This window comes from Oncorhynchus clarkii, chromosome 6 (genome assembly GCF_045791955.1).
Source record: "Oncorhynchus clarkii lewisi isolate Uvic-CL-2024 chromosome 6, UVic_Ocla_1.0, whole genome shotgun sequence".
Taxonomy (NCBI): Eukaryota; Metazoa; Chordata; class Actinopteri; order Salmoniformes; family Salmonidae; genus Oncorhynchus; species Oncorhynchus clarkii.
In genome coordinates, this window is record NC_092152.1 from 90290960 (window position 1) to 90316545 (window position 25586).

The window sequence follows — 25586 nt, forward strand, 5'->3', positions numbered from 1 at the left end:
AATACAGCCGGTGTTTAATACAGCTGGTGTTTAATACAGCCGGTGTTTAATACAGCCGGTGTTTAATACAGTCGGTGTAGAATACAGCCGGTGTTTAATACAGTCGGTGTTTAATACAGCCGGTGTAGAATACAGCCGGTGTTTAATACAGTCGGTGTTTAATACAGCCGGTGTAGAATACAGCCGGTGTTTAATACAGCTGGTGTTTAATACAGCCGGTGTTTAATACAGCCGGTGTTTAATACAGCCGGTGTTTAATACAGCCGGTGTAGAATACAGCCGGTGTTTAATACAGTCGGTGTTTAATACAGCCGGTGTAGAATACAGCCGGTGTTTAATACAGTCGGTGTTTAATACAGCCGGTGTAGAATACAGCCGGTGTTTAATACAGTCGGTGTTCAATACAGCCGGTGTTTAATACAGCCGGTGTTTAATACAGCCGGTGTTTAATACAGCCGGTGTTTAATACAGCCGGTGTAGAATACAGCCGGTGTTTAATACAGTCGGTGTTTAATACAGCCGGTGTTTAATGCAGTCGGTGTAGAATACAGCCGGTGTAGAATACAGCCGGTGTAGAATACAGCCGGTGTTTAATACAGCCGGTGTTTAATACAGCCGGTGTAGAATACAGCCGGTGTAGAATACAGCCGGTGTTTAATACAGCCGGTGTAGAATACAGCCGGTGTAGAATACAGCCGGTGTTTAATACAGCCGGTGTTTAATACAGCCGGTGTAGAATACAGCCGGTGTAGAATACAGCCGGTGTTTAATACAGCCGGTGTAGAATACAGCCGGTGTAGAATACAGCCGGTGTAGAATACAGCCGGTGTTTAATACAGCAGGTGTAGAATACAGCCGGTGTAGAATACAGCCGGTGTAGAATACAGCCGGTGTTTAATACAGCCGGTGTTTAATACAGCCGGTGTAGAATACAGCCGGTGTAGAATACAGCCGGTGTTTAATACAGCAGGTGTTTAATACAGCCGGTGTTCAATACAGTCGGTGTAGAATACAGCCGGTGTAGAATACAGCCGGTGTAGAATACAGCCGGTGTAGAATACAGCCGGTGTTCAATACAGCCGGTGTTTAATACAGCCGGTGTTCAATACAGTCGGTGTAGAATACAGCCGGTGTTTAATACAGCTGGTGTTTAATACAGCCGGTGTTTAATACAGTCGGTGTTTAATACAGCCGGTGTTTAATACAGCCGGTGTAGAATACAGCCGGTGTAGAATACAGCCGGTGTTCAATACAGTCGGTGTAGAATACAGCCAGTGTAGAATACAGCCGGTGTAGAATACAGCCGGTGTTTAATACAGGCGGTGTTCAATACAGCCGGTGTTTAATACAGCCGGTGTTCAATACAGCCGGTGTTTAATACAGCCGGTGTAGAATACAGCCGGTGTTTAATACAGTCGGTGTTCAATACAGTCGGTGTTTAATACAGCCGGTGTTTAATACAGCCAGTGTTTAATACAGCCGGTGTAGAATACAGCCGGTGTTTAATACAGCCGGTGTTTAATACAGTCGGTGTTCAATACAGTCGGTGTAGAATACAGCCGGTGTAGAATACAGCCGGTGTTTAATACAGCCGGTGTAGAATACAGCCGGTGTTTAATACAGCCGGTGTAGAATACAGCCGGTGTTTAATACAGCCGGTGTTTAATACAGTCGGTGTTCAATACAGCCGGTGTTCAATACAGCCGGTGTAGAATACAGCCGGTGTTTAATACAGCCGGTGTAGAATACAGCCGGTGTTTAATACAGTCGGTGTTCAATACAGTCGGTGTTCAATACAGCCGGTGTTTAATACAGCCGGTGTTCAATACAGCCGGTGTAGAATACAGCCGGTGTTTAATACAGCCGGTGTAGAATACAGCCGGTGTTTAATACAGCCGGTGTTTAATACAGTCGGTGTAGAATACAGCCGGTGTTTAATACAGTCGGTGTTTAATACAGCCGGTGTTCAATACAGCCGGTGTTTAATACAGCCGGTGTTTAATACAGCCGGTGTAGAATACAGCCGGTGTTTAATACAGCCGGTGTAGAATACAGCCGGTGTAGAATACAGCCGGTGTTTAATACAGTCGGTGTTCAATACAGCCGGTGTTTAATACAGCCGGTGTTTAATACAGCCGGTGTTCATTACAGCCGGTGTTTAATACAGTCGGTGTTTAATACAGCCGGTGTTCAATACAGCCGGTGTTTAATACAGCCGGTGTTCATTACAGCCAGTGTTTAATACAGCCGGTGTTTAATACAGTCGGTGTTCAATACAGCCGGTGTTTAATACAGCCGGTGTTTAATACAGCCGGTGTTCATTACAGCCGGTGTTTAATACAGCCGGTGTTTAATACAGCCGGTGTTCATTACAGCCGGTGTTTAATACAGTCGGTGTTTAATACAGCCGGTGTTCAATACAGCCGGTGTAGAATACAGCCGGTGTTTAATACAGCCGGTGTAGAATACAGCCGGTGTTTAATACAGCCGGTGTTCAATACAGCCGGTGTTTAATACAGCCAGTGTTTAATACAGCCGGTGTAGAATACAGCCGGTGTTTAATACAGCCGGTGTTCAATACAGCCGGTGTTTAATACAGCCGGTGTAGAATACAGCCGGTGTTTAATACAGCCGGTGTTCATTACAGCCGGTGTTTAATACAGCCGGTGTTTAATACAGCCGGTGTTCATTACAGCCGGTGTTTAATACAGCCGGTGTTTAATACAGTCGGTGTTCAATACAGCCAGTGTTTAATACAGCCGGTGTAGAATACAGCCGGTGTTTAATACAGCCGGTGTAGAATACAGCCGGTGTTTAATACAGCCGGTGTAGAATACAGCCGGTGTAGAATACAGCCGGTGTTTAATACAGCCGGTGTAGAATACAGCCGGTGTAGAATACAGCCGGTGTTTAATACAGCCGGTGTTCAATACAGCCGGTGTTTAATACAGTCGGTGTTCAATACAGCCGGTGTTTAATACAGTCGGTGTTCAATACAGCCGGTGTTTAATACAGCCGGTGTAGAATACAGCCGGTGTAGAATACAGCCGGTGTTTAATACAGTCGGTGTAGAATACAGCCGGTGTTTAATACAGCCGGTGTAGAATACAGCCGGTGTTTAATACAGCCGGTGTAGAATACAGCCGGTGTTTAATACAGCCGGTGTTTAATACAGTCGGTGTTCAATACAGCCGGTGTTTAATACAGTCGGTGTTCAATACAGCCGGTGTTTAATACAGCCGGTGTTCAATACAGCCGGTGTAGAATACAGCCGGTGTTTAATACAGCCGGTGTAGAATACAGCCGGTGTTTAATACAGCCGGTGTTTAATACAGTCGGTGTAGAATACAGCCGGTGTTTAATACAGTCGGTGTTTAATACAGCCGGTGTTTAATACAGCCGGTGTTTAATACAGCCGGTGTTTAATACAGCCGGTGTAGAATACAGCCGGTGTTTAATACAGCCGGTGTAGAATACAGCCGGTGTAGAATACAGCCGGTGTTTAATACAGTCGGTGTTCAATACAGCCGGTGTTTAATACAGCCGGTGTTTAATACAGCCGGTGTTTAATACAGCCGGTGTTTAATACAGCCGGTGTTCATTACAGCCAGTGTTTAATACAGCCGGTGTTTAATACAGTCGGTGTTCAATACAGCCGGTGTTTAATACAGCCGGTGTTCAATACAGCCGGTGTTCATTACAGCCGGTGTTTAATACAGCCGGTGTTTAATACAGCCGGTGTTCATTACAGCCGGTGTTTAATACAGTCGGTGTTTAATACAGCCGGTGTTCAATACAGCCGGTGTAGAATACAGTCGGTGTTTAATACAGTCGGTGTTTAATACAGCCGGTGTTCAATACAGCCGGTGTAGAATACAGCCGGTGTTTAATACAGCCGGTGTAGAATACAGCCGGTGTTTAATACAGCCGGTGTTCAATACAGCCGGTGTTTAATACAGCCGGTGTTTAATACAGCCGGTGTAGAATACAGCCGGTGTTTAATACAGTCGGTGTTCAATACAGCCGGTGTTTAATACAGCCGGTGTTTAATACAGCCGGTGTTCATTACAGCCGGTGTTTAATACAGCCGGTGTTTAATACAGTCGGTGTTCAATACAGCCGGTGTTTAATACAGTCGGTGTTCAATACAGCCGGTGTTTAATACAGCCGGTGTAGAATACAGCCGGTGTTTAATACAGCCGGTGTAGAATACAGCCGGTGTAGAATACAGCCGGTGTTTAATACAGCCGGTGTAGAATACAGCCGGTGTAGAATACAGCCGGTGTAGAATACAGCCGGTGTTCAATACAGTCGGTGTAGAATACAGCCGGTGTTTAATACAGCTGGTGTTTAATACAGCCGGTGTTTAATACAGCCGGTGTTTAATACAGTCGGTGTTTAATACAGCCGGTGTTTAATACAGCCGGTGTAGAATACAGCCGGTGTAGAATACAGCCGGTGTTCAATACAGTCGGTGTAGAATACAGCCGGTGTTTAATACAGCCGGTGTAGAATACAGCCGGTGTAGAATACAGCCGGTGTTCAATACAGTCGGTGTAGAATACAGCCGGTGTTTAATACAGCCGGTGTAGAATACAGCCGGTGTAGAATACAGCCGGTGTTCAATACAGTCGGTGTAGAATACAGCCGGTGTTTAATACAGCCGGTGTAGAATACAGCCGGTGTAGAATACAGCCGGTGTAGAATACAGCCGGTGTAGAATACAGCCGGTGTAGAATACAGCCGGTGTTCAATACAGCCGGTGTAGAATACAGCCGGTGTAGAATACAGCCGGTGTTTAATACAGCCGGTGTTTAATACAGCCGGTGTAGAATACAGCCGGTGTAGAATACAGCCAGTGTAGAATACAGCCGGTGTAGAATACAGCCGGTGTTTAATACAGGCGGTGTTCAATACAGCCGGTGTTTAATACAGCCGGTGTTCAATACAGCCGGTGTTTAATACAGCCGGTGTAGAATACAGCCGGTGTTTAATACAGTCGGTGTTCAATACAGTCGGTGTTTAATACAGCCGGTGTTTAATACAGCCGGTGTTTAATACAGCCGGTGTAGAATACAGCCGGTGTTTAATACAGCCGGTGTTTAATACAGTCGGTGTTCAATACAGTCGGTGTAGAATACAGCCGGTGTAGAATACAGCCGGTGTTTAATACAGCCGGTGTAGAATACAGCCGGTGTTTAATACAGCCGGTGTAGAATACAGCCGGTGTTTAATACAGCCGGTGTTTAATACAGTCGGTGTTCAATACAGCCGGTGTTCAATACAGCCGGTGTAGAATACAGCCGGTGTTTAATACAGCCGGTGTAGAATACAGCCGGTGTTTAATACAGTCGGTGTTCAATACAGTCGGTGTTCAATACAGCCGGTGTTTAATACAGCCGGTGTTCAATACAGCCGGTGTAGAATACAGCCGGTGTTTAATACAGCCGGTGTAGAATACAGCCGGTGTTTAATACAGCCGGTGTTTAATACAGTCGGTGTAGAATACAGCCGGTGTTTAATACAGTCGGTGTTTAATACAGCCGGTGTTCAATACAGCCGGTGTTTAATACAGCCGGTGTTTAATACAGCCGGTGTAGAATACAGCCGGTGTTTAATACAGCCGGTGTAGAATACAGCCGGTGTAGAATACAGCCGGTGTTTAATACAGTCGGTGTTCAATACAGCCGGTGTTTAATACAGCCGGTGTTTAATACAGCCGGTGTTCATTACAGCCGGTGTTTAATACAGTCGGTGTTTAATACAGCCGGTGTTCAATACAGCCGGTGTTTAATACAGCCGGTGTTCATTACAGCCAGTGTTTAATACAGCCGGTGTTTAATACAGTCGGTGTTCAATACAGCCGGTGTTTAATACAGCCGGTGTTTAATACAGCCGGTGTTCATTACAGCCGGTGTTTAATACAGCCGGTGTTTAATACAGCCGGTGTTCATTACAGCCGGTGTTTAATACAGTCGGTGTTTAATACAGCCGGTGTTCAATACAGCCGGTGTAGAATACAGCCGGTGTTTAATACAGCCGGTGTAGAATACAGCCGGTGTTTAATACAGCCGGTGTTCAATACAGCCGGTGTTTAATACAGCCAGTGTTTAATACAGCCGGTGTAGAATACAGCCGGTGTTTAATACAGCCGGTGTAGAATACAGCCGGTGTAGAATACAGCCGGTGTTTAATACAGTCGGTGTTCAATACAGCCGGTGTTTAATACAGCCGGTGTAGAATACAGCCGGTGTTTAATACAGCCGGTGTTCATTACAGCCGGTGTTTAATACAGCCGGTGTTTAATACAGTCGGTGTTCAATACAGCCAGTGTTTAATACAGCCGGTGTAGAATACAGCCGGTGTTTAATACAGCCGGTGTAGAATACAGCCGGTGTTTAATACAGCCGGTGTAGAATACAGCCGGTGTAGAATACAGCCGGTGTTTAATACAGCCGGTGTAGAATACAGCCGGTGTAGAATACAGCCGGTGTTTAATACAGCCGGTGTTCAATACAGCCGGTGTTTAATACAGTCGGTGTTCAAAACAGCCGGTGTTTAATACAGTCGGTGTTCAATACAGCCGGTGTTTAATACAGCCGGTGTAGAATACAGCCGGTGTAGAATACAGCCGGTGTTTAATACAGTCGGTGTAGAATACAGCCGGTGTTTAATACAGCCGGTGTAGAATACAGCCGGTGTTTAATACAGCCGGTGTAGAATACAGCCGGTGTTTAATACAGCCGGTGTTTAATACAGTCGGTGTTCAATACAGCCGGTGTTTAATACAGTCGGTGTTCAATACAGCCGGTGTTTAATACAGCCGGTGTTCAATACAGCCGGTGTAGAATACAGCCGGTGTTTAATACAGCCGGTGTAGAATACAGCCGGTGTTTAATACAGCCGGTGTTTAATACAGTCGGTGTAGAATACAGCCGGTGTTTAATACAGTCGGTGTTTAATACAGCCGGTGTTTAATACAGCCGGTGTTTAATACAGCCGGTGTTTAATACAGCCGGTGTAGAATACAGCCGGTGTTTAATACAGCCGGTGTAGAATACAGCCGGTGTAGAATACAGCCGGTGTTTAATACAGTCGGTGTTCAATACAGCCGGTGTTTAATACAGCCGGTGTTTAATACAGCCGGTGTTTAATACAGCCGGTGTTTAATACAGCCGGTGTTCATTACAGCCAGTGTTTAATACAGCCGGTGTTTAATACAGTCGGTGTTCAATACAGCCGGTGTTTAATACAGCCGGTGTTTAATACAGCCGGTGTTCATTACAGCCGGTGTTTAATACAGCCGGTGTTTAATACAGCCGGTGTTCATTACAGCCGGTGTTTAATACAGTCGGTGTTTAATACAGCCGGTGTTCAATACAGCCGGTGTAGAATACAGTCGGTGTTTAATACAGTCGGTGTTTAATACAGCCGGTGTTCAATACAGCCGGTGTAGAATACAGCCGGTGTTTAATACAGCCGGTGTAGAATACAGCCGGTGTTTAATACAGCCGGTGTTCAATACAGCCGGTGTTTAATACAGCCGGTGTTTAATACAGCCGGTGTAGAATACAGCCGGTGTTTAATACAGTCGGTGTTCAATACAGCCGGTGTTTAATACAGCCGGTGTTTAATACAGCCGGTGTTCATTACAGCCGGTGTTTAATACAGCCGGTGTTTAATACAGTCGGTGTTCAATACAGCCGGTGTTTAATACAGTCGGTGTTCAATACAGCCGGTGTTTAATACAGCCGGTGTAGAATACAGCCGGTGTTTAATACAGCCGGTGTAGAATACAGCCGGTGTAGAATACAGCCGGTGTTTAATACAGCCGGTGTAGAATACAGCCGGTGTAGAATACAGCCGGTGTTTAATACAGCCGGTGTTCAATACAGCCGGTGTTTAATACAGTCGGTGTTCAATACAGCCGGTGTTTAATACAGCCGGTGTTCAATACAGCCGGTGTTTAATACAGTCGGTGTAGAATACAGCCGGTGTTTAATACAGCCGGTGTTCAATACAGCCGGTGTAGAATACAGCCGGTGTAGAATACAGTCGGTGTTCAATACAGCCGGTGTTTAATACAGCCGGTGTAGAATACAGCCGGTGTAGAATACAGCCGGTGTTTAATACAGTCGGTGTTTAATACAGCCGGTGTTTAATACAGTCGGTGTTTAATACAGCCGGTGTTTAATACAGCCGGTGTAGAATACAGCCGGTGTAGAATACAGCCGGTGTTCAATACAGCCGGTGTTTAATACAGTCGGTGTTTAATACAGCCGGTGTTTAATACAGTCGGTGTTTAATACAGCCGGTGTTTAATACAGCCGGTGTTTAATACAGCCGGTGTTCATTACAGCCGGTGTTTAATACAGCCGGTGTAGAATACAGCCGGTGTTTAATACAGCCGGTGTTCAATACAGCCGGTGTTTAATACAGTCGGTGTTCAATACAGCCGGTGTAGAATACAGCCGGTGTTTAATACAGCCGGTGTTTAATACAGCCGGTGTTTAATACAGTCGGTGTTTAATACAGCCGGTGTTTAATACAGCCGGTGTTTAATACAGCCGGTGTTCATTACAGCCGGTGTTTAATACAGCCGGTGTAGAATACAGTCGGTGTTTAATACAGCCGGTGTAGAATACAGCCGGTGTTCATTACAGCCGGTGTTTAATACAGCCGGTGTTCAATACAGCCGGTGTTCAATACAGCCGGTGTTTAATACAGTCGGTGTACCTCTTGAGCCAATGACTTCCTTCTATCTCTCCACTGGTCCTCATTAACTTCCACTAATACTCATCACTGTCTCCTCTAGAAAATGGCTGGTCCTCATTAATACTCACCACTGTCTCCTCTAGCAAACGGCTGGTCCTCATTAATACTCACCACTGTCTCCTCTAGCAAACGGCTGGTCCTCACTAATACTCACCACTGTCTCCTCTAGAAAATGGCTGGTCCTCATTAATACTCACTACTGTCTCCTCTAGCAAACGGCTGGTCCTCATTAATACTCACCACTGTCTCCTCTAGCAAACGGCTGGTCCTCATTAATACTCACCACTGTCTCCTCTAGCAAACGGCTGGTCCTCATTAATACTCACCACTGTCTCCTCTAGCAAACGGCTGGTCCTCATTAATACTCACCACTGTCTCCTCTAGAAAACGGCTGGTCCTCATTAATACTCACCACTGACTCCTCTAGCAAACGGCTGGTCCTCACTAATACTCACCAATGTCTCCTCTAGAAAATGGCTGGTCCTCATTAATACTCACCACTGTCTCCTCTAGCAAACGGCTGGTCCTCATTAATACTCACCACTGTCTCCTCTAGAAAACGGCTGGTCCTCATTAATACTCACCACTGTCTCCTCTAGCAAACGGCTGGTCCTCATTAATACTCACCACTGTCTCCTCTAGCAAACGGCTGGTCCTCACTAATACTCACCACTGACTCCTCTAGCAAACGGCTGGTCCTCATTAACTTCCACTAATACTCACCACTGTCTCCTCTAGCAAACGGCTGGTCCTCATTAATATTCACCACTGTCTCCTCTAGCAAACGGCTGGTCCTCATTAATACTCACCGCTGTCTCCTGTAGCAAACGCCTGGTCCTCATTAAAGTCCCGTTGATCAATTCCTAGGTCCTGTTTGATTCACAAAGCCCTAGTACACAGGCTTCCGAGTAAAATAATGATTGGTTAACTCTTGAGTTCCTTCTGGTCTCTAACAATACTCCTTTAGTTTAAGCCCCCCCCCCCCCCCCCCCCCCCCCCATTGTCATTGTTGGAATAACTCCCAACATCCCTTGCTTCTTGATTCCCTGGTTCCGATTGGTCAGTTTAGGTCTCTGGTGTTGAATTCATTGAGGACTGCAGTTGTTTCCATTGATTGTAATGGTTTATTTGTTGAAATTGTTTGTGTTGAGGTTGTTCCTCGTGCTTATTTATTTAATTTTAGTTGGAATATAAATAGTTCTTCCTGTTGTGAGAAACTGTTTGTGCTCAGGGGCACCATTGGGAATGAGATCCTGGTCTCCGTTGGGCTGCTCTGAATAAATCAAATGCTCTGCTGGAGATGAACCTGACCACCATAGACGACCCCCATCCAGCGTGTTAGGGTTCCTCTGACTGATCTAGAACCTGTATATCTATCTGTCTCTAGAACCAGTATATCTATCTGTCTCTAGAACCCGATCTAGCGTGTTAGGGTTCCTCTGACTGATCTAGAACCTGTATATCTATCTGTCTCTAGAACCAGTATATCTATCTGTCTCTAGAACCAGTATATCTATCTGTCTCTAGAACCAGTATATCTATCTGTCTATAGAATCAGTATATCTATCTGTCTCTAGAACCAGTATATCTATCTGTCTCTAGAACCTGTATATCTATCTGTCTCTAGAACCAGTATATCTATCTGTCTCTAGAACCAGTATATCTATCTGTCTCTAGAACCTGTATATCTATCTGTCTCTAGAACCAGTATATCTATCTGTCTCTAGAACCAGTATATATATCTGTCTCTAGAACCTGTATATCTATCTGTCTCTAGAACCAGTATATCTATCTGTCTCTAGAACCAGTATATCTATCTGTCTCTAGAACCAGTATATCTATCTGTCTCTAGAACCTGTATATCTATCTGTCTCTAGAACCTGTATATCTATCTGTCTCTAGAACCAGTATATCTATCTGTCTATAGAACCAGTATATCTATCTGTCTCTAGAACCCGATCTAGCGTGTTAGGGTTCCTCTGACTGATCTAGAAGCTGTATATCTATCTGTCTCTAGAACCTGTATATATATCTGTCTCTAGAACCTGTATATCTATCTGTCTCTAGAACCAGTATATCTATCTGTCTCTAGAACCAGTATATCTATCTGTCTCTAGAACCAGTATATCTATCTGTCTATAGAACCAGTATATCTATCTGTCTCTAGAACCAGTATATCTATCTGTCTCTAGAACCAGTATATCTATCTGTCTCTAGAACCTGTATATCTATCTGTCTCTAGAACCAGTATATCTATCTGTCTCTAGAACCAGTATATATATCTGTCTCTAGAACCTGTATATCTATCTGTCTCTAGAACCAGTATATCTATCTGTCTCTAGAACCAGTATATCTATCTGTCTCTAGAACCAGTATATCTATCTGTCTCTAGAACCAGTATATCTATCTGTCTCTAGAACCTGTATATCTATCTGTCTCTAGAACCAGTATATCTATCTGTCTCTAGAACCAGTATATCTATCTGTCTCTAGAACCAGTATATATATCTGTCTATAGAACCAGTATATCTATCTGTCTCTAGAACCCGATCTAGCGTGTTAGGGTTCCTCTGACTGATCTAGAACCTGTATATCTATCTGTCTCTAGAACCAGTATATCTATCTGTCTCTAGAATCTGTATATCTATCTGTCTCTTGAACCAGTATATCTATCTGTCTCTAGAACCTGTATATCTATCTGTCTATAGAACCTGATCTAGCGTGTTAGGGTTCCTCTGACTGATCTAGAACCTGTATATCTATCTGTCTCTAGAACCTGTATATCTATCTGTCTCTAGAACCAGTATATCTATCTGTCTCTAGAACCAGTATATCTATCTGTCTCTAGAACCTGTATATCTATCTGTCTCTAGAACCTGTATATCTATCTGTCTCTAGAACCAGTATATCTATCTGTCTATAGAACCAGTATATCTATCTGTCTCTAGAACCCGATCTAGCGTGTTAGGGTTCCTCTGACTGATCTAGAACCTGTATATCTATCTGTCTCTAGAACCTGTATATCTATCTGTCTCTTGAACCTGTATATCTATCTGTCTCTAGAACCAGTATATCTATCTGTCTCTAGAACCAGTATATCTATCTGTCTCTAGAATCTGTATATCTATCTGTCTCTTGAACCAGTATATCTATCTGTCTCTAGAACCTGTATATCTATCTGTCTATAGAACCTGATCTAGCGTGTTAGGGTTCCTCTGACTGATCTAGAACCTGTATATCTATCTGTCTCTAGAACCTGTATATCTATCTGTCTCTAGAACCAGTATATCTATCTGTCTCTAGAACCAGTATATCTATCTGTCTCTAGAACCTGTATATCTATCTGTCTCTAGAACCTGTATATCTATCTGTCTCTAGAACCAGTATATCTATCTGTCTATAGAACCAGTATATCTATCTGTCTCTAGAACCCGATCTAGCGTGTTAGGGTTCCTCTGACTGATCTAGAAGCTGTATATCTATCTGTCTCTAGAACCTGTATATCTATCTGTCTCTTGAACCTGTATATCTATCTGTCTCTAGAACCAGTATATCTATCTGTCTCTAGAACCAGTATATCTATCTGTCTCTAGAACCTGATCTAGCGTGTTAGGGTTCCTCTGACTGATCTAGAACCTGTATATCTACCCGTCTCTAGAATCTGATCTCGGCGGCAACGGGGATGAACCTGACCACGGTAGACGACCCCGTCCAGAGGAAGTTCCTCCCCAGCTTCCTGAGGGGCGTGGCCGAGGAGAACAAGCTTGTGACGTCACCCAATTTCGTGGTCACCCAGGCCCTCGTGGCCCTACTCGCTGATAAAGGGGCCCGGCTCAGACCCAACTATGACAAGGCTGACGCGGAGAAGAGAGGTTCGTGAGACCCGGAGTCGGCCTCTGTGGTCCTCGGAGATTTCTAGACGTTGCGATACTGTCACACGTAAAATTTCATTATGGGAAGAACAAAGATATTTCTCAGCTCATTTAGAATGTTTCATTTAAGAAATGGTTGAAGGCGGGGGGGGGGGGGGCAGAGGGGGGGGGGGCAGTGATTATAGATTTGTAGTCGCCTCGTATTTTCAGATTGTCTACACGGGATGACAGTACATACAGACATGTAGCTACTAGCTGTTGTTAGCAGTTTGTGCTAGCCTCCACAGTGCTCGTGCTAGTTGTCATTATCACCGTAGTGTTTTGGACCATTCATTATGTTATGTTATAATTAACATCCTCTCATCTACCCCCCCCACCCCCCACCCCCCCAAAAAAACTCACTCACCGTTCCTTCTTCCACCCCCTTTTTGTTTTGGTTCCAGCAGGTTTAATTGCACATTTGTATACCCATCCTTCCTATCATCCCACTGCTGTAGGACCTCTGGAGCTGGCCAACGCGCTGGCTGCGTGCTGCCTGTCTTCTCGTCTGTCCTCGGGACACCGGCAGTGGGCCGCTCAGCAGCTGGTCCGCACGCTGGCCGCTCACGACAGAGACAACCAGAGCCGGCCGCAAACCTTTGCCGACATGGCGGGTGACCTGCGCAAGTGCTCTTCTGTGAAGTTGGAGGCTCACCAGAGCAGGGTGAGTACTGGAGGGGTTATGGGTAGAGGGTTAGGGTAGAGGGTTAGGGTGAGTACTGGAGGGGTTAGGGTAGAGGGTTAGGGTGAGTACTGGAGGGGTTATGGGTAGAGGGTTAGGGTAGAGGGTTCGGGTGAGTACTGGAGGGGTTATGGGTAGAGGGTTATTGTAGAGGGTTATGGGTAGAGGGTTAGGGTGAGTACTGGAGGGGTTAGGGTAGAGGGTTAGGGTGAGTAGAGAGTTAGGGTAGAGGGTTAGGGTGGAGGGTTAGGGTAGAGGGTTATGGGTAGAGGGTAGAGGGTTAGGGTAGAGGGTTAGGGTAGAGGATTATGGGTAGAGGGTTAGGGTAGAGGGTTAGGGTGAGTAGGGGTTAGGATAGAGGGTCAGGGTGAGTAGAGGTTAGGGTAGAGGGTTATGGGTTGAGGGTTATTGGTAGAGGGTTAGGGTAGAGGGTTATGGGTAGAGGGTTAGTGTGAGTAGGGGTTAGGGTAGAGTGTTAGGGTAGAGGGTTAGGGTGAGTACTGGAGGGGTTATGGGTAGAGTGTTAGGGTAGAGTGGTTCGGGTGAGTACTGGAGGGGTTATGGGTAGAGGATTATTGTAGAGGGTTATTGTAGAGGGTTATGGGTAGAGGGTTAGGGTAGAGGGTTAGGGTGAGTACTGGAGGGGTTAGGGTAGAGGGTTAGGGTGAGTACTGGAGGGGTTAGGGTGGAGGGTTAGGGTGAGTATTGGAGGGGTTATGGGTAGAGGGTTAGGGTGAGTACTGGAGGGGTTATGGGTAGAGGGTTAGGGTAGAAGGTTATGGGTAGAGGGTTAGGGTGAGTACTGGAGGGGTTATGGGTAGAGGGTTAGGGTAGAGGGTTCGGGTGAGTACTGGAGGGGTTATGGGTAGAGGGTTATTGTAGAGGGTTATGGGTAGAGGGTTAGGGTAGAGGGTTAGGGTGAGTACTGGAGGGGTTAGGGTAGAGGGTTAGGGTGAGTAGAGGGTTAGGGTAGAGGGTTAGGGTGGAGGGTTAGGGTAGAGAGTTATGGGTAGAGGGTTAGGGTAGAGGATTATGGGTAGAGGGTTAGGGTAGAGGGTTAGGGTGAGTAGGGGTTAGGGTAGAGGGTTAGGGTAGAGGGTCAGGGTGAGTAGAGGTTAGGGTAGAGGGTTATGGGTTGAGGGTTATTGGTAGAGGGTTAGGGTAGAGGGTTAGGGTAGAGGGTTATGGGTAGAGGGTTATGGGTAGAGGGTTAGTGTGAGTAGGGGTTAGGGTAGAGGGTTAGGGTAGAGGGTTAGGGTGAGTACTGGAGTGGTTATGGGTAGAGGGTTAGGGTGAGTAGGGGTTAGGGTGAGTAGGGGTTAGGGTAGAGGGTTAGGGGTAGAGGGTTAGGGTAGAGGGTAAGGGTGAGTAGGGGTTAGGGTAGAAGGTTAGGGTAGAGGGGTAGAGGGTTAGGGTAGAAGGGTAGAGGGTTAGGGTGAGTAGGGGTTAGGCGTAGAGGGTTAGGCATAGAGGGTTAGGGATAGAGGGTTAGGGTAGAGGGTTAGGGTGAGTAGGGGTTAGGGGTAGAGGGTTAGGTTAGAGGGTTTGGGTGAGTAGGGGTTAGGGTAGAGGGTTAGGGTGAGTAGGGGTTAGGGTAGAGGGTTAGGGTGAGTAGGGGTTAGGGTAGAGGGTTAGGGTGAGTAGGGGTTAGGGTAGAGGGTTAGGGTAGAGGGTTATGGGTAGAGGGTTAGGGTAGAGGGTTAGGGTAGAGGGTTAGGGTGAGTAGGGGTTAGGGTAGAGGGTTAGGGTAGAGGGTTAGGGTAGAGGGTTATGGGTAGAGGGTTAGGGTAGAGGGTTAGGGTAGAGGGGTAGGGTGAGTAGGGGTTAGGATAGAGGGTTAGGGGTAGAGGGGTAGGGTGAGTAGGGGTTAGGGGTAGAGGGTTAGGGTGAGTAGGGGTTAGGGTAGAGGGTTAGGGTGAGTAGGGGTTAGGGTAGAGGGTTAGGGTAGAGGGTTAGGGTAGAGGGTTAGGGTGAGTAGGGGTTAGGGGTAGAGGGTTAGGGTAGAGGGTTAGGGTGAGTAGGGGTTAGGGTAGAGGGTTAGGGTGAGTAGGGGTTAGGGGTAGAGGGTAAGGGTGAGTAGGGGTTAGGGATAGAGGGTTAGGGTAGAGGGTTAGGGTGAGTAGGGGTTAGGGTAGAGGGTTAGGGTGAGTAGGGGTTAGGGTAGAGGGTTAGGGTGAGTAGGGGTTAGGGTAGAGGGTTAGGGTGAGTAGGGGTTAGGGTAGAGGGTTAGGGTAGAGGGTTAGGGTAGAGGGTTATGGGTAGAGGGTTAGGGTAGAGGGTTAGGGTGAGTAGGGGTTAGGGTAGAGGGTTAGGGTGAGTAGGGGTTAGGGTAGAGGGTTAGGGTAGAGGGTTATGGGTAGAGGGTTAGGGTAGAGGGTTAGGGTAGAGGGGTAGGGTGAGTAGGGGTTAGGGTAGAGGGTTAGGGTGAGTAGGGGTTAGGGGTAGAGGGTTAGGGTAGAGGGTTAGGGTGAGTAGGGGTTAGGGTAGAGGGTTAGGGTGAGTAGGGGTTAGGGGTAGAGGGTTAGGGTAGAGGGTTAGGGTGAGTAGGGGTTAGGTTAGAGGGTTAGGGTGAGTAGGGGTTAGGTTAGAGGGTTAGGGTGAGTAGGGGTTAGGGGTAGAGGGTTAGGCGTAGAGGGTTAGGGTAGAGGGTTAGGGTAGAGGGTTAGGGTGTGTAGGGGTTAGGGTAGAGGGTTAGGGTGAGTAGGGGTTAGGTTAGAGGGTTAGGGTAGAGGGTTAGGGTGAGTAGGGGTTAGGTTAGAGGGTTAGGGTAGAGGGTTAGGGTGAGTAGGGGTTAGGGGTAGAGGGTTAGGCGTAGAGGGTTAGGGTAGAGGGTTAGGGTGAGTAGGGGTTAGGGTAGAGGGTTAGGGTGAGTAGGGGTTAGGGGTAGAGGGTTAGGGTAGAGGGTTAGGGTGAGTAGGGGTTAGGGTAGAGGGTTAGGGGTAGAGGGTTAGGGTAGGCCGTATAAAGGCTTCATTACGGCCGTGTGAAACGTGGTGTGTTTCCTGTTTCCTCCAGGTGATCACGTGTGGTTGGTGCAGTAGGAAAGGCCTGCTGGCCACCAGTGGTAACGACGGAACAGTCCGGGTGTGGAGCGTTACTCAGAACCAGTACACCCTCCAACTGACCTGCGTCTTCAACAGGACGTAAGCAGCACCTCTCACCTCTGACCTCTGGAGACAGACTTCCCTAACCCTCTCAGTCTACTACAGACGTCTCTACTTACTGTGACTGTGATAGGAGGTTGTCTCACCTAGCTATCTAATACACTGACTGTAAGTCACTCTGAATAAGAGCTTCTGATAAATTACTAAAATGTTAATGTCTCTCTCTCTGTGTGTCTCTCTGTGTGTGTCTCTGTGTGTGTCTCTGTGTGTCTCTCTCTGTGTGTCTCTCTCTGTGTGTCTCTGTCTCTCTCTGTGTGTCTCTCTGTCTCTCTCTGTGTGTCTCTCTCTGTGTCTCTCTGTGTGTGTCTCTCTGTGTGTCTCTCTGTGTGTCTCTGTGTGTCTCTCTGTGTGTGTCTCTGTGTGTGTCTCTGTGTGTCTCTCTGTGTGTCTCTGTGTGTATCTCTCTGTGTGTCTCTCTGTGTCTCTCTGTGTGTGTCTCTGTGTGTGTCTCTGTGTGTCTCTCTCTGTGGGTCTCTGTGTGTATCTCTCTGTGTGTCTCTCTGTGTCTCTCTGCGTGTCTCTCTGTGTATATGTGTGTGTGTGTGTGTGTTTGTCCACAGTGCTGGTTCTCCAGAGGAGGGTGGGCAGTGTCTTGGTTCCCCAGGGGACCCCAGTCTGTCTCCTCTGGTCTGGAGCGTTACAGGGAAATACCTGGCAGCTGCCATGGAGAAACTAGTCAACATCTGGCAGGTCAACGGTGAGAGAGACACACACACACACACACACACACACATATATATACACACACACACACACACACACACACACACACACACACACACACACACACACACACACACATATATATATATATATATATATATATATATATATATATATATATATATATACACACACACACACATATATACACACACACACACATATATACACACACACACACACACATATATATACACACACACACACACACACACACACACACACACACATATATACACACACACACACACACACACACACACACACACACACACACACACACACACATATATACACACACACACACACACACACACACACACACACACACACACACACACACACACACTGTAACTATTCCATGTTCAGAAATCTTTTTTTGTTAGTATGTTGTGACCTTTAACTAGAATTGCTGAGTGTTTGGTCTCGTTATGGAACCCTATTTTACTGAATAGTTAGGAAGGTGTTTTGGGTTGAAACCTGTTATTAGTTGGTGGTTAGTCCTCTGAGCGTCAACTACCAGAGGGATGGAGGTAGGAGGTCTGTGGTTAGTCCTCTGAGCGTCAACTACCAGAGGGATGGAGGTGGGAGGTCTGTGGTTAGTCCTCTGAGCGTCAACTACCAGAGGGATGGAGGTAGGAGGTCTGTGGTTAGTCCTCTGAGCGTCAACTACCAGAGGGATGGAGGTGGGAGGTCTGTGGTTAGTTCTCTGAGCGTCAACTACCAGAGGGATGGAGGTGGGAGGTCTGTGGTTAGTCCTCTGAGCGTCAACTACCAGAGGGATGGAGGTGGGAGGTCTGTGTAGTGGAGGTGGGAGGTCTGTGTACTGGTGGTGGGAGGTCTGTGTAGTGGAGGTGGGAGGTCTGTGTAGTGGAGGTGGGAGGTCTGTGTAGTGGAGGTGGGAGGTCTGTGTAGTGGAGGGGGTGGGAGGTCTGTGTAGTGGAGGTGGGAGGTCTGTGTAGTTGGGGGGTGGGAGGTCTGTGTAGTGGAGGTGGGAGGTCTGTGTAGTGGAGGTGGGAGGTCTGTGTAGTGGAGGGGGTGGGAGGTATGTGTAGTGGAGGTGGGAAGTCTGTGTAGTGGAGTTGGGAGGTCTGTGTAGTGGAGGTGGTGGGAGGTCTGTGTAGTGGAGGTGGTGGGAGGTCTGTGTAGTGGAGGTGGGAGGTCTGTGTAGTGGAGGTGGGAGGTCTGTGTAGTGGAGGTGGGAGGTCTGTGTAGTGGAGGGGGTGGGAGGTATGTGTAGTGGAGGTGGTGGGAGGTCTGTGTAGTGGAGGTGGGAGGTCTGTGTAGTGGAGGTGGGAGGTCTGTGTAGTGGAGGTGGGATCTGACTCCCAAATGGCACCCTATTCTCTACCATGTGCACTACTTTAAAACAGAGCCCTATGGACCCTGGTCACAAGTCGTTTATAGGGAATAAGATGCCATTTGGGACTTGGTTCTGTTTCCAGGAAGGAGACCCTACAGCCCAGATCATCTGAATGTATCTGACCCTGTGGTTTCTATTAGAATCTATCTGACCCTGTGGTTTCTATCTGACCCTGTGGTTTCTATCTGACCCTGTGGTTTCTATCTGACCCTGTGGTTTCTATTAGAATCTATCTGACCCTGTGGTTTCTATCTGGCCCTGTGGTTTCTATTAGAATCTATCTGGCCCTGTGGTTTCTATCTGGCCCTGTGGTTTCTATCTGGCCCTGTGGTTTCTATCTGGCCCTGTGGTTTCTATTATAATCTATCTGACCCTGTGGTTTCTATCTGACCCTGTGGTTTCTATTAGAATCTATCTGACCCTGTGGTTTCTATTAGAATCTATCTGACCCTGTGGTTTCTATTAGAATCTATCTGACCCTGTGGTTTCTATTAGAATCTATCTGGCCCTGTGGTTTCTATTAGAATCTATCTGGCCCTGTGGTTTCTATTAGAATCTATCTGACCCTGTGGTTTCTATTAGAATCTATTTGACCCTGTGGTTTCTATTAGAATCTATCTGACCCTGTGGTTTCTATTAGAATCTATCTGGCCCTGTGGTTTCTATTAGAATCTATCTGACCCTGTGGTTTCTATTAGAATCTATCTGACCCTGTGGTTTCTATCTGACCCTGTGGTTTCTATTAGAATCTATCTGACCCTGTGGTTTCTATCTGACCCTGTGGTTTCTATCTGACCCTGTGGTTTCTATTAGAATCTATCTGACCCTGTGGTTTATATCTGGCCCTGTGGTTTCTATCTGGCCCTGTGGTTTCTATCTGGCCCTGTGGTTTCTATTATAATCTATCTGACCCTGTGGTTTCTATCTGACCCTGTGGTTTCTATTAGAATCTATCTGACCCTGTGGTTTCTATTAGAATCTATCTGACCCTGTGGTTTCTATTAGAATCTATCTGACCCTGTTGTTTCTATTAGAATCTATCTGACCCTGTGGTTTCTATCTGACCCTGTGGTTTCTATTAGAATCTATCTGACCCTGTGGTTTCTATTAGAATCTATCTGGCCCTGTGGTTTCTATTAGAATCTATCTGACCCTGTGGTTTCTATTAGAATCTATCTGACCCTGTGGTTTCTATCTGACCCAGTGGTTTCTATTAGAATCTATCTGACCCAGTGGTTTCTATTAGAATCTATCTGGCCCTGTGGTTTCTATTAGAATCTATCTGACCCTGTGGTTTCTATTAGAATCTATCTGACCCTGTGGTTTCTATCTGACCCAGTGGTTTCTATTAGAATCTATCTGACCCAGTGGTTTCTATTAGAATCTATCTGACCCTGTGGTTTCTATTACAATCTATCTGACCCTGTGGTTTCTATCTGACCCTGTGGTTTCTATTAGAATCTATCTGACCCTGTGGTTTCTATCTGACCCTGTGGTTTCTATTACAATCTATCTGACCCTGTGGTTTTTATTTGACCCTGTAGTTTCTATTAGAATCTATCTGACCCTGTGGTTTCTATTAGAATCTATCTGACCCTGTGGTTTCTATCTGACCCTGTGGTTTCTATCTGACCCAGTGGTTTCTATTAGAATCTATCTGACCCAGTGGTTTCTATTAGAATCTATCTGACCCTGTGGTTTCTATTACAATCTATCTGACCCTGTGGTTTCTATCTGACCCTGTGGTTTCTATTAGAATCTATCTGACCCTGTGGTTTCTATTAGAATCTATCTGACCCTGTGGTTTCTATCTGACCCTGTGGTTTCTATTAGAATCTATCTGACCCTGTGGTTTCTATCTGGCCCTGTGGTTTATTTTAGAATATATCTGACCCTGTGGTTTCTATTAGAATCTATCTGACCTTTCAACCTTTCCACTCTGACCCCTTCCACCAGGTGGGAAAGGTCTTCTGGACGTGCAGCCCCACTGGGTGTCAGCTCTGGCCTGGCCGGAGGGAGAAGCCGTGTCCCTGTGGTGCGGGGAACCCAAAGATGTGTTGCTGGTAGGGCGTATGGATGGATCCCTGGGCCTTATAGAGGTCCACGATGCCTGCACCATGCGTCGCACCGAGCTGGAGCACTGCTACCGGAAAGATGGTACGTAGTCTGGAGGGTGGGCTGGCACGGGGCGTCAGGGTAGCCTAGTGGTTAGAGCGTTGGACTAGTAACCGGAAGGTTGCAAGTTCAAACCCCCGAGCTGACAAGGTAAAAATCTGTCGTTCTGCCCCTGAACAGGCAGTTAACCCACTGTTCCTAGGCCGTCATTGAAAATGAGAATTTGTTCTTAACTGACTTGCCTAGTTAAATAAAGGTTAAAAAAAATAATAATAATAATGTCCCCAGATTTCACATAACTGTGACGTGTGTGTGTCTCTTGTGTGTCGTTGATCGTATGTTTGTTTTTTCTTACTTCCAGGATTTAATACACTGATCTGAAGTCGTGTTGATTTGTGACTCTCCCGATTTAGACTTCTGACCGTTTTGATATATTTTTTTCCGTGTGCACGACGACGGTTCTACGTAGGTGTTCCGTGACCTGAAGTTTGTTGTTTTTCTGTCGTAGTGTCAGTGATCCACATCGCCTGGTACAGTGAGGACAGGCCGTTCGCCGTGGGCTACGCTGACGGCAAGCTGCTGATTGGCACCAAAGAGCCTCTGGAGAAAGGATCCGTCGTGGTCATCGATGCCCATAAGGTCACCACTATCTCTATATAATAATATTACATTATATTATATTATATTGTTAGTAGTATTATTATTAGTATTATTATTGGTAGTATTATTATTATTAGCAGTAGCAGTATTATTAGTGGTGGTAGCAGTAGTAGTATTATTATTAGTAGTAGTAGTAGTAGTAGTATTATTCGTAGCAGTAGTATTACTAGTGGTAGTATTATTAGGAGTATTATTATTAGTAGTGGCAGTATTATTAGTATTAGTATTATTAGTAGTAGTAGTATTATTGGTAGTATTATTATTATTATTAGTGGTAGTATTAGTAGTATTAGTAGTATTTTAGTATTATTATTAGTTGTATTGTTATTAGTATTATTATTGGCGGTAGTAGTATTATTATTATTAGTGGTAGTATTATTATTAGTAGTTGTAGTATTAATCAAATTTATTTTTCAAATCAAATCAAATGTATTTATATAGCCCTTCGTACATCAGCTGATATCTCAAAGTGCTGTACAGAAACCCAGCCTAAAACCCCAAACAGCAAGCAATGCAGGTGTAGAAGTATTATTATTATTATTGGTAGTAGTAGTAGTAGTATTATTATTAGTAGTATTATTATTAGTAGTATTATTATTATTGGTAGTAGTATTATCATTAGTAGTATTATTACTATATGTAGTAGTATTATTATTAGTGGTAGTATTATTAGTAGTAGTAGTATTACTATTAGTAGTAGTAGTATTTTATTATTATTATCAGTTGTATTATTATTAGTATTATTATTATCATTATTGGTGGTAGTAGTATTATTATTATTAGTGGTAGTATTATCATTGGTAGTATTATTATCATTAGTAGTAGTAGTAGTAGTAGTATTTTTGGTGGTAGTAGTATTAATATTATTAGTGGTAGTATTATTATTAGTAGTATTATTGTTATTGGTATTATTATTAGTAGTAGTAGTATTATTAGTGGTAGTATTGGTATTATTATTATTGCTGGTGGTATTAGTATTATTATTATTTGTGGTAGTATTATTATTAGTAGTAGTAGTATTATTAATAGTATTGTTATTATTATTATTGGTTATTATTATTATTATTATTATTATTATTATTATTATTACAAGGTACAAATCCGTCGTTCTACCCCTGAACAGGCAGTTAACCCACTGCTCCTAGTATTATTATTATTATTAGTAGTAGTATTATCATTAGTAGTATTATTATTATAAGTAGTAGTATTATTAGTGGTAGTATTATTAGTAGTAGTAGTATTATTATTAGTAGTAGTAGTATTTTATTATTATTATTAGTTGTGTTATTATTATTATTGGTGGTAGTAGTAGTATTATTATTATTAGTAGTAGTATTTTATTATTATTATTAGTTGTATTATTGTTAGTATTATTATTATTGGTGGTAGTAGTATTATTATTATGTGTGGAAGTATTATTATTAGTAGTATTATTATTATTAGTAGCAGTAGTAGTAGTAGTATTTTTGGTGGTTGTAGTATTAATATTATTAGCGGTGGTATTATTATTAGTAGTATTATTGTTTTTTTGTATTATTATTAGTAGTAGTAGTATTATTAGTATTATTGGTAGTAGCAGTAGTAGTAGTATTATTATTGGTGGTAGTATTAGTATTATTATTATTGGTGGTAGTATTATTATTATTAGTGTTATTATTATTCATGGTGGTATTATTATTATTAGTAGTAGTATTATTAATAGTATTGTTATTATTATTATTATTATTATTGGTGGTAGTATTATTATTATTAGTAGTAGTATTATTAGTAGTGGTAGTATTATTATTAGTAGTATTATTATTAGCGGTAGTATTATCAGTAGTAGTAGTATTATTAGTATTTTTGGTGGTTGTAGTGTTAATATTATTAGCGGTGGTATTATTATTAGTAGTATTATTGTTATTAGTATTATTATTAGTAGTATTATTATTAGTATTATTAGTAGTAGCAGTAGTAGTATTATTATTATTGGTGGTAGTATTAGTATTATTATTATTGGTGGTAGTATTGTTATTATTTGTGTTATTATTATTCATGGTAGTATTATTATTATTAGTAGTGGTATTATTAATAGTATTGTTATTATTATTATTAATATTATTATTATTATTGGTGGTAGTATTATTATTATTTGTAGTAGTATTATTAGTAGCGGTAGTATTGTTATTAGTTGTATTATTATTAGTGGTAGTATTATCAGTATTATTATTGGTATTATTATTGGTGGTAGTATTATTATTTGTTGTAGTATTATTACTTGTAGTAGTATTATTATTATTATTTTGGTGGTAGTTTTATTATTAGTATTAGTGGTAGTAGTATTATTATTATTATTATTATTAGTGGTATTATTATTATTATTGGTAGTAGTAGTATTATTAGTAGTAGTAGTAGTATTAGTAGTAGTATTATTAGTAATGGCTGTATTATTATTATTAGTAGTAGTATTAGCAGTAGTAGTCATATTATTATTAGTGGCAGTATTATTAGTATTATTATTATTATTAGTAGTAGTAGTAGTAGTAGTATTATTATGAATGGCAGTATTATTAGCAGTAGTAGTAGCAGCAGTAGTAGTATTGTTATTAGCAGTAGTAGTAGTAGTAGTATTAGTAGCAGTATTATTACTATTAGTGGCATTATTATCAGTAGTAGTATTAGTACTAGTAGTATTAGCAGTAGTATTATTATTATTACTACTAGTAGTAGTATTATTAGTAGTATTAGTGGTAGTGTTAGTAGTGGTAGTAGTAGTAGCAGTAGTAGTAGTTGTAGTATTAGTAGTAGTATTCTTTTTTATTATTAGTAGTAGTAGTAGTAGTGGCAGTAGAAGTAGTAGTGGTATTAGTATTATTAGTATTATTTTTATTATTATTATTAGTAGTAGTGGCAGTAGTAGAAGTAGTATTAGTAGTAGTATTACTAGTATTATTAGTAGTATTAGTAGTAGTAGTAGTAGTAGTAGTATTAGTAGTAGTATTAGTATTATTAGTATTCTTGTTATTATTAGTAGTAGTAGTCGTAGTAATATTTGTATTCTTTGTATTATTAGTAGTAGTAGTCGTAGTAATATTTGTATTCTTTTTATTATTAGTAGTAGTAGTCGTAGTAATATTTGTATTCGTTTTATTAGTAGTAGTAGTCGTAGTAGTATTAGTAGTAGTAGTAGTATTATTATTCGTATTCGTTTTATTATTAGTAGTAGTAGTCATAGTAATATTTGTATTATTATATGTGTCTGTCCCAGGAGTCCATCACCAGTATAAAGTGGGATCCTACTGGTCAGATGCTGTTGACCTGTGCCAAAGAGGATGTGGTGAAGCTATGGTCCAGCCCTGGGTCAGGGTCAAACCCCGGAGCAGGCTGGAAGTGTCTGCAGAGCCTACCCCACCCTGCCCAGGTCAATGGAGTGGCCTGGTGTGGTCTGACTGGACATGGAGCCAAACCTCTCAACATGCTGGCCACGTACGTATGGTATTCAACTGCACTGTGTTGATATGAATTCACTTTTAGTCATGTATGGAACTGAACTGGACTTTAGTAGACTATAGGGGACTATAGATGTCTTTAATGGACTATAGATGTCTTTAATGGACTATAGATGTCTTTAGTGGACTATAGATGTCTTTAGTGGACTATAGATGTCTTTAGTGGACTATAGATGTCTTTAGTGGACTATAGTGGACTATAGATGTCTTTAGTGGACTATAGATGTCTTTAGTGGACTTTTGATGTCTTTAGTGGACTTTATATGTCTTTAATGGACTATAGATGTCTATAGGGGACTATAGTGGACTATAGATGTCTTTAGTGGACTATAGTGGACTATAGATGTCTTTAGTGGACTATAGTGGACTATAGATGTCTTTAGTGGACTATAGATGTCTTTAGTGGACTATAGACTAGGCCAGACCGACTATAGATGTCTATTGTGGACTTTAGTGGACTATAGATGTCTTTAGTGGACTATAGATGTCTTTAGTGGACTATAGATGTCTTTAGTGGACTATAGATGTCTTTAGTGGACTATAGATGTCTTTAGTGGACTATAGTGGACTATAGATGTCTTTAGAGGACTATAGAGGACTATAGATGAACTCTGTGGTCAGGTTGATCAGTCTCTGTCTGGATAACTGACATTTAGGCAGGTTTTGACACTCTGCTACTTTCACAAGGATAACCTTCTCATTCCTC

At 43.3% G+C, this 25586-nt stretch overlaps 1 protein-coding gene across 1 annotated transcript in view; it reads left to right on the forward strand.

Annotated features, from left to right (window-relative positions):
• Window positions 1–25586, forward strand: part of LOC139411797 (probable E3 ubiquitin-protein ligase HERC1) — a 287754-nt gene that overhangs the window by 169544 nt on the left and 92624 nt on the right. Inside the window, exons 55-61 of the mRNA XM_071158543.1 lie at window positions 12433–12646; window positions 13144–13349; window positions 16383–16510; window positions 17092–17228; window positions 20574–20774; window positions 21241–21371; window positions 24640–24857. Of these exons, the coding sequence (XP_071014644.1) occupies window positions 12433–12646; window positions 13144–13349; window positions 16383–16510; window positions 17092–17228; window positions 20574–20774; window positions 21241–21371; window positions 24640–24857 (1235 nt within the window). The remainder of the gene's footprint in view (window positions 1–12432; window positions 12647–13143; window positions 13350–16382; window positions 16511–17091; window positions 17229–20573; window positions 20775–21240; window positions 21372–24639; window positions 24858–25586) is intronic.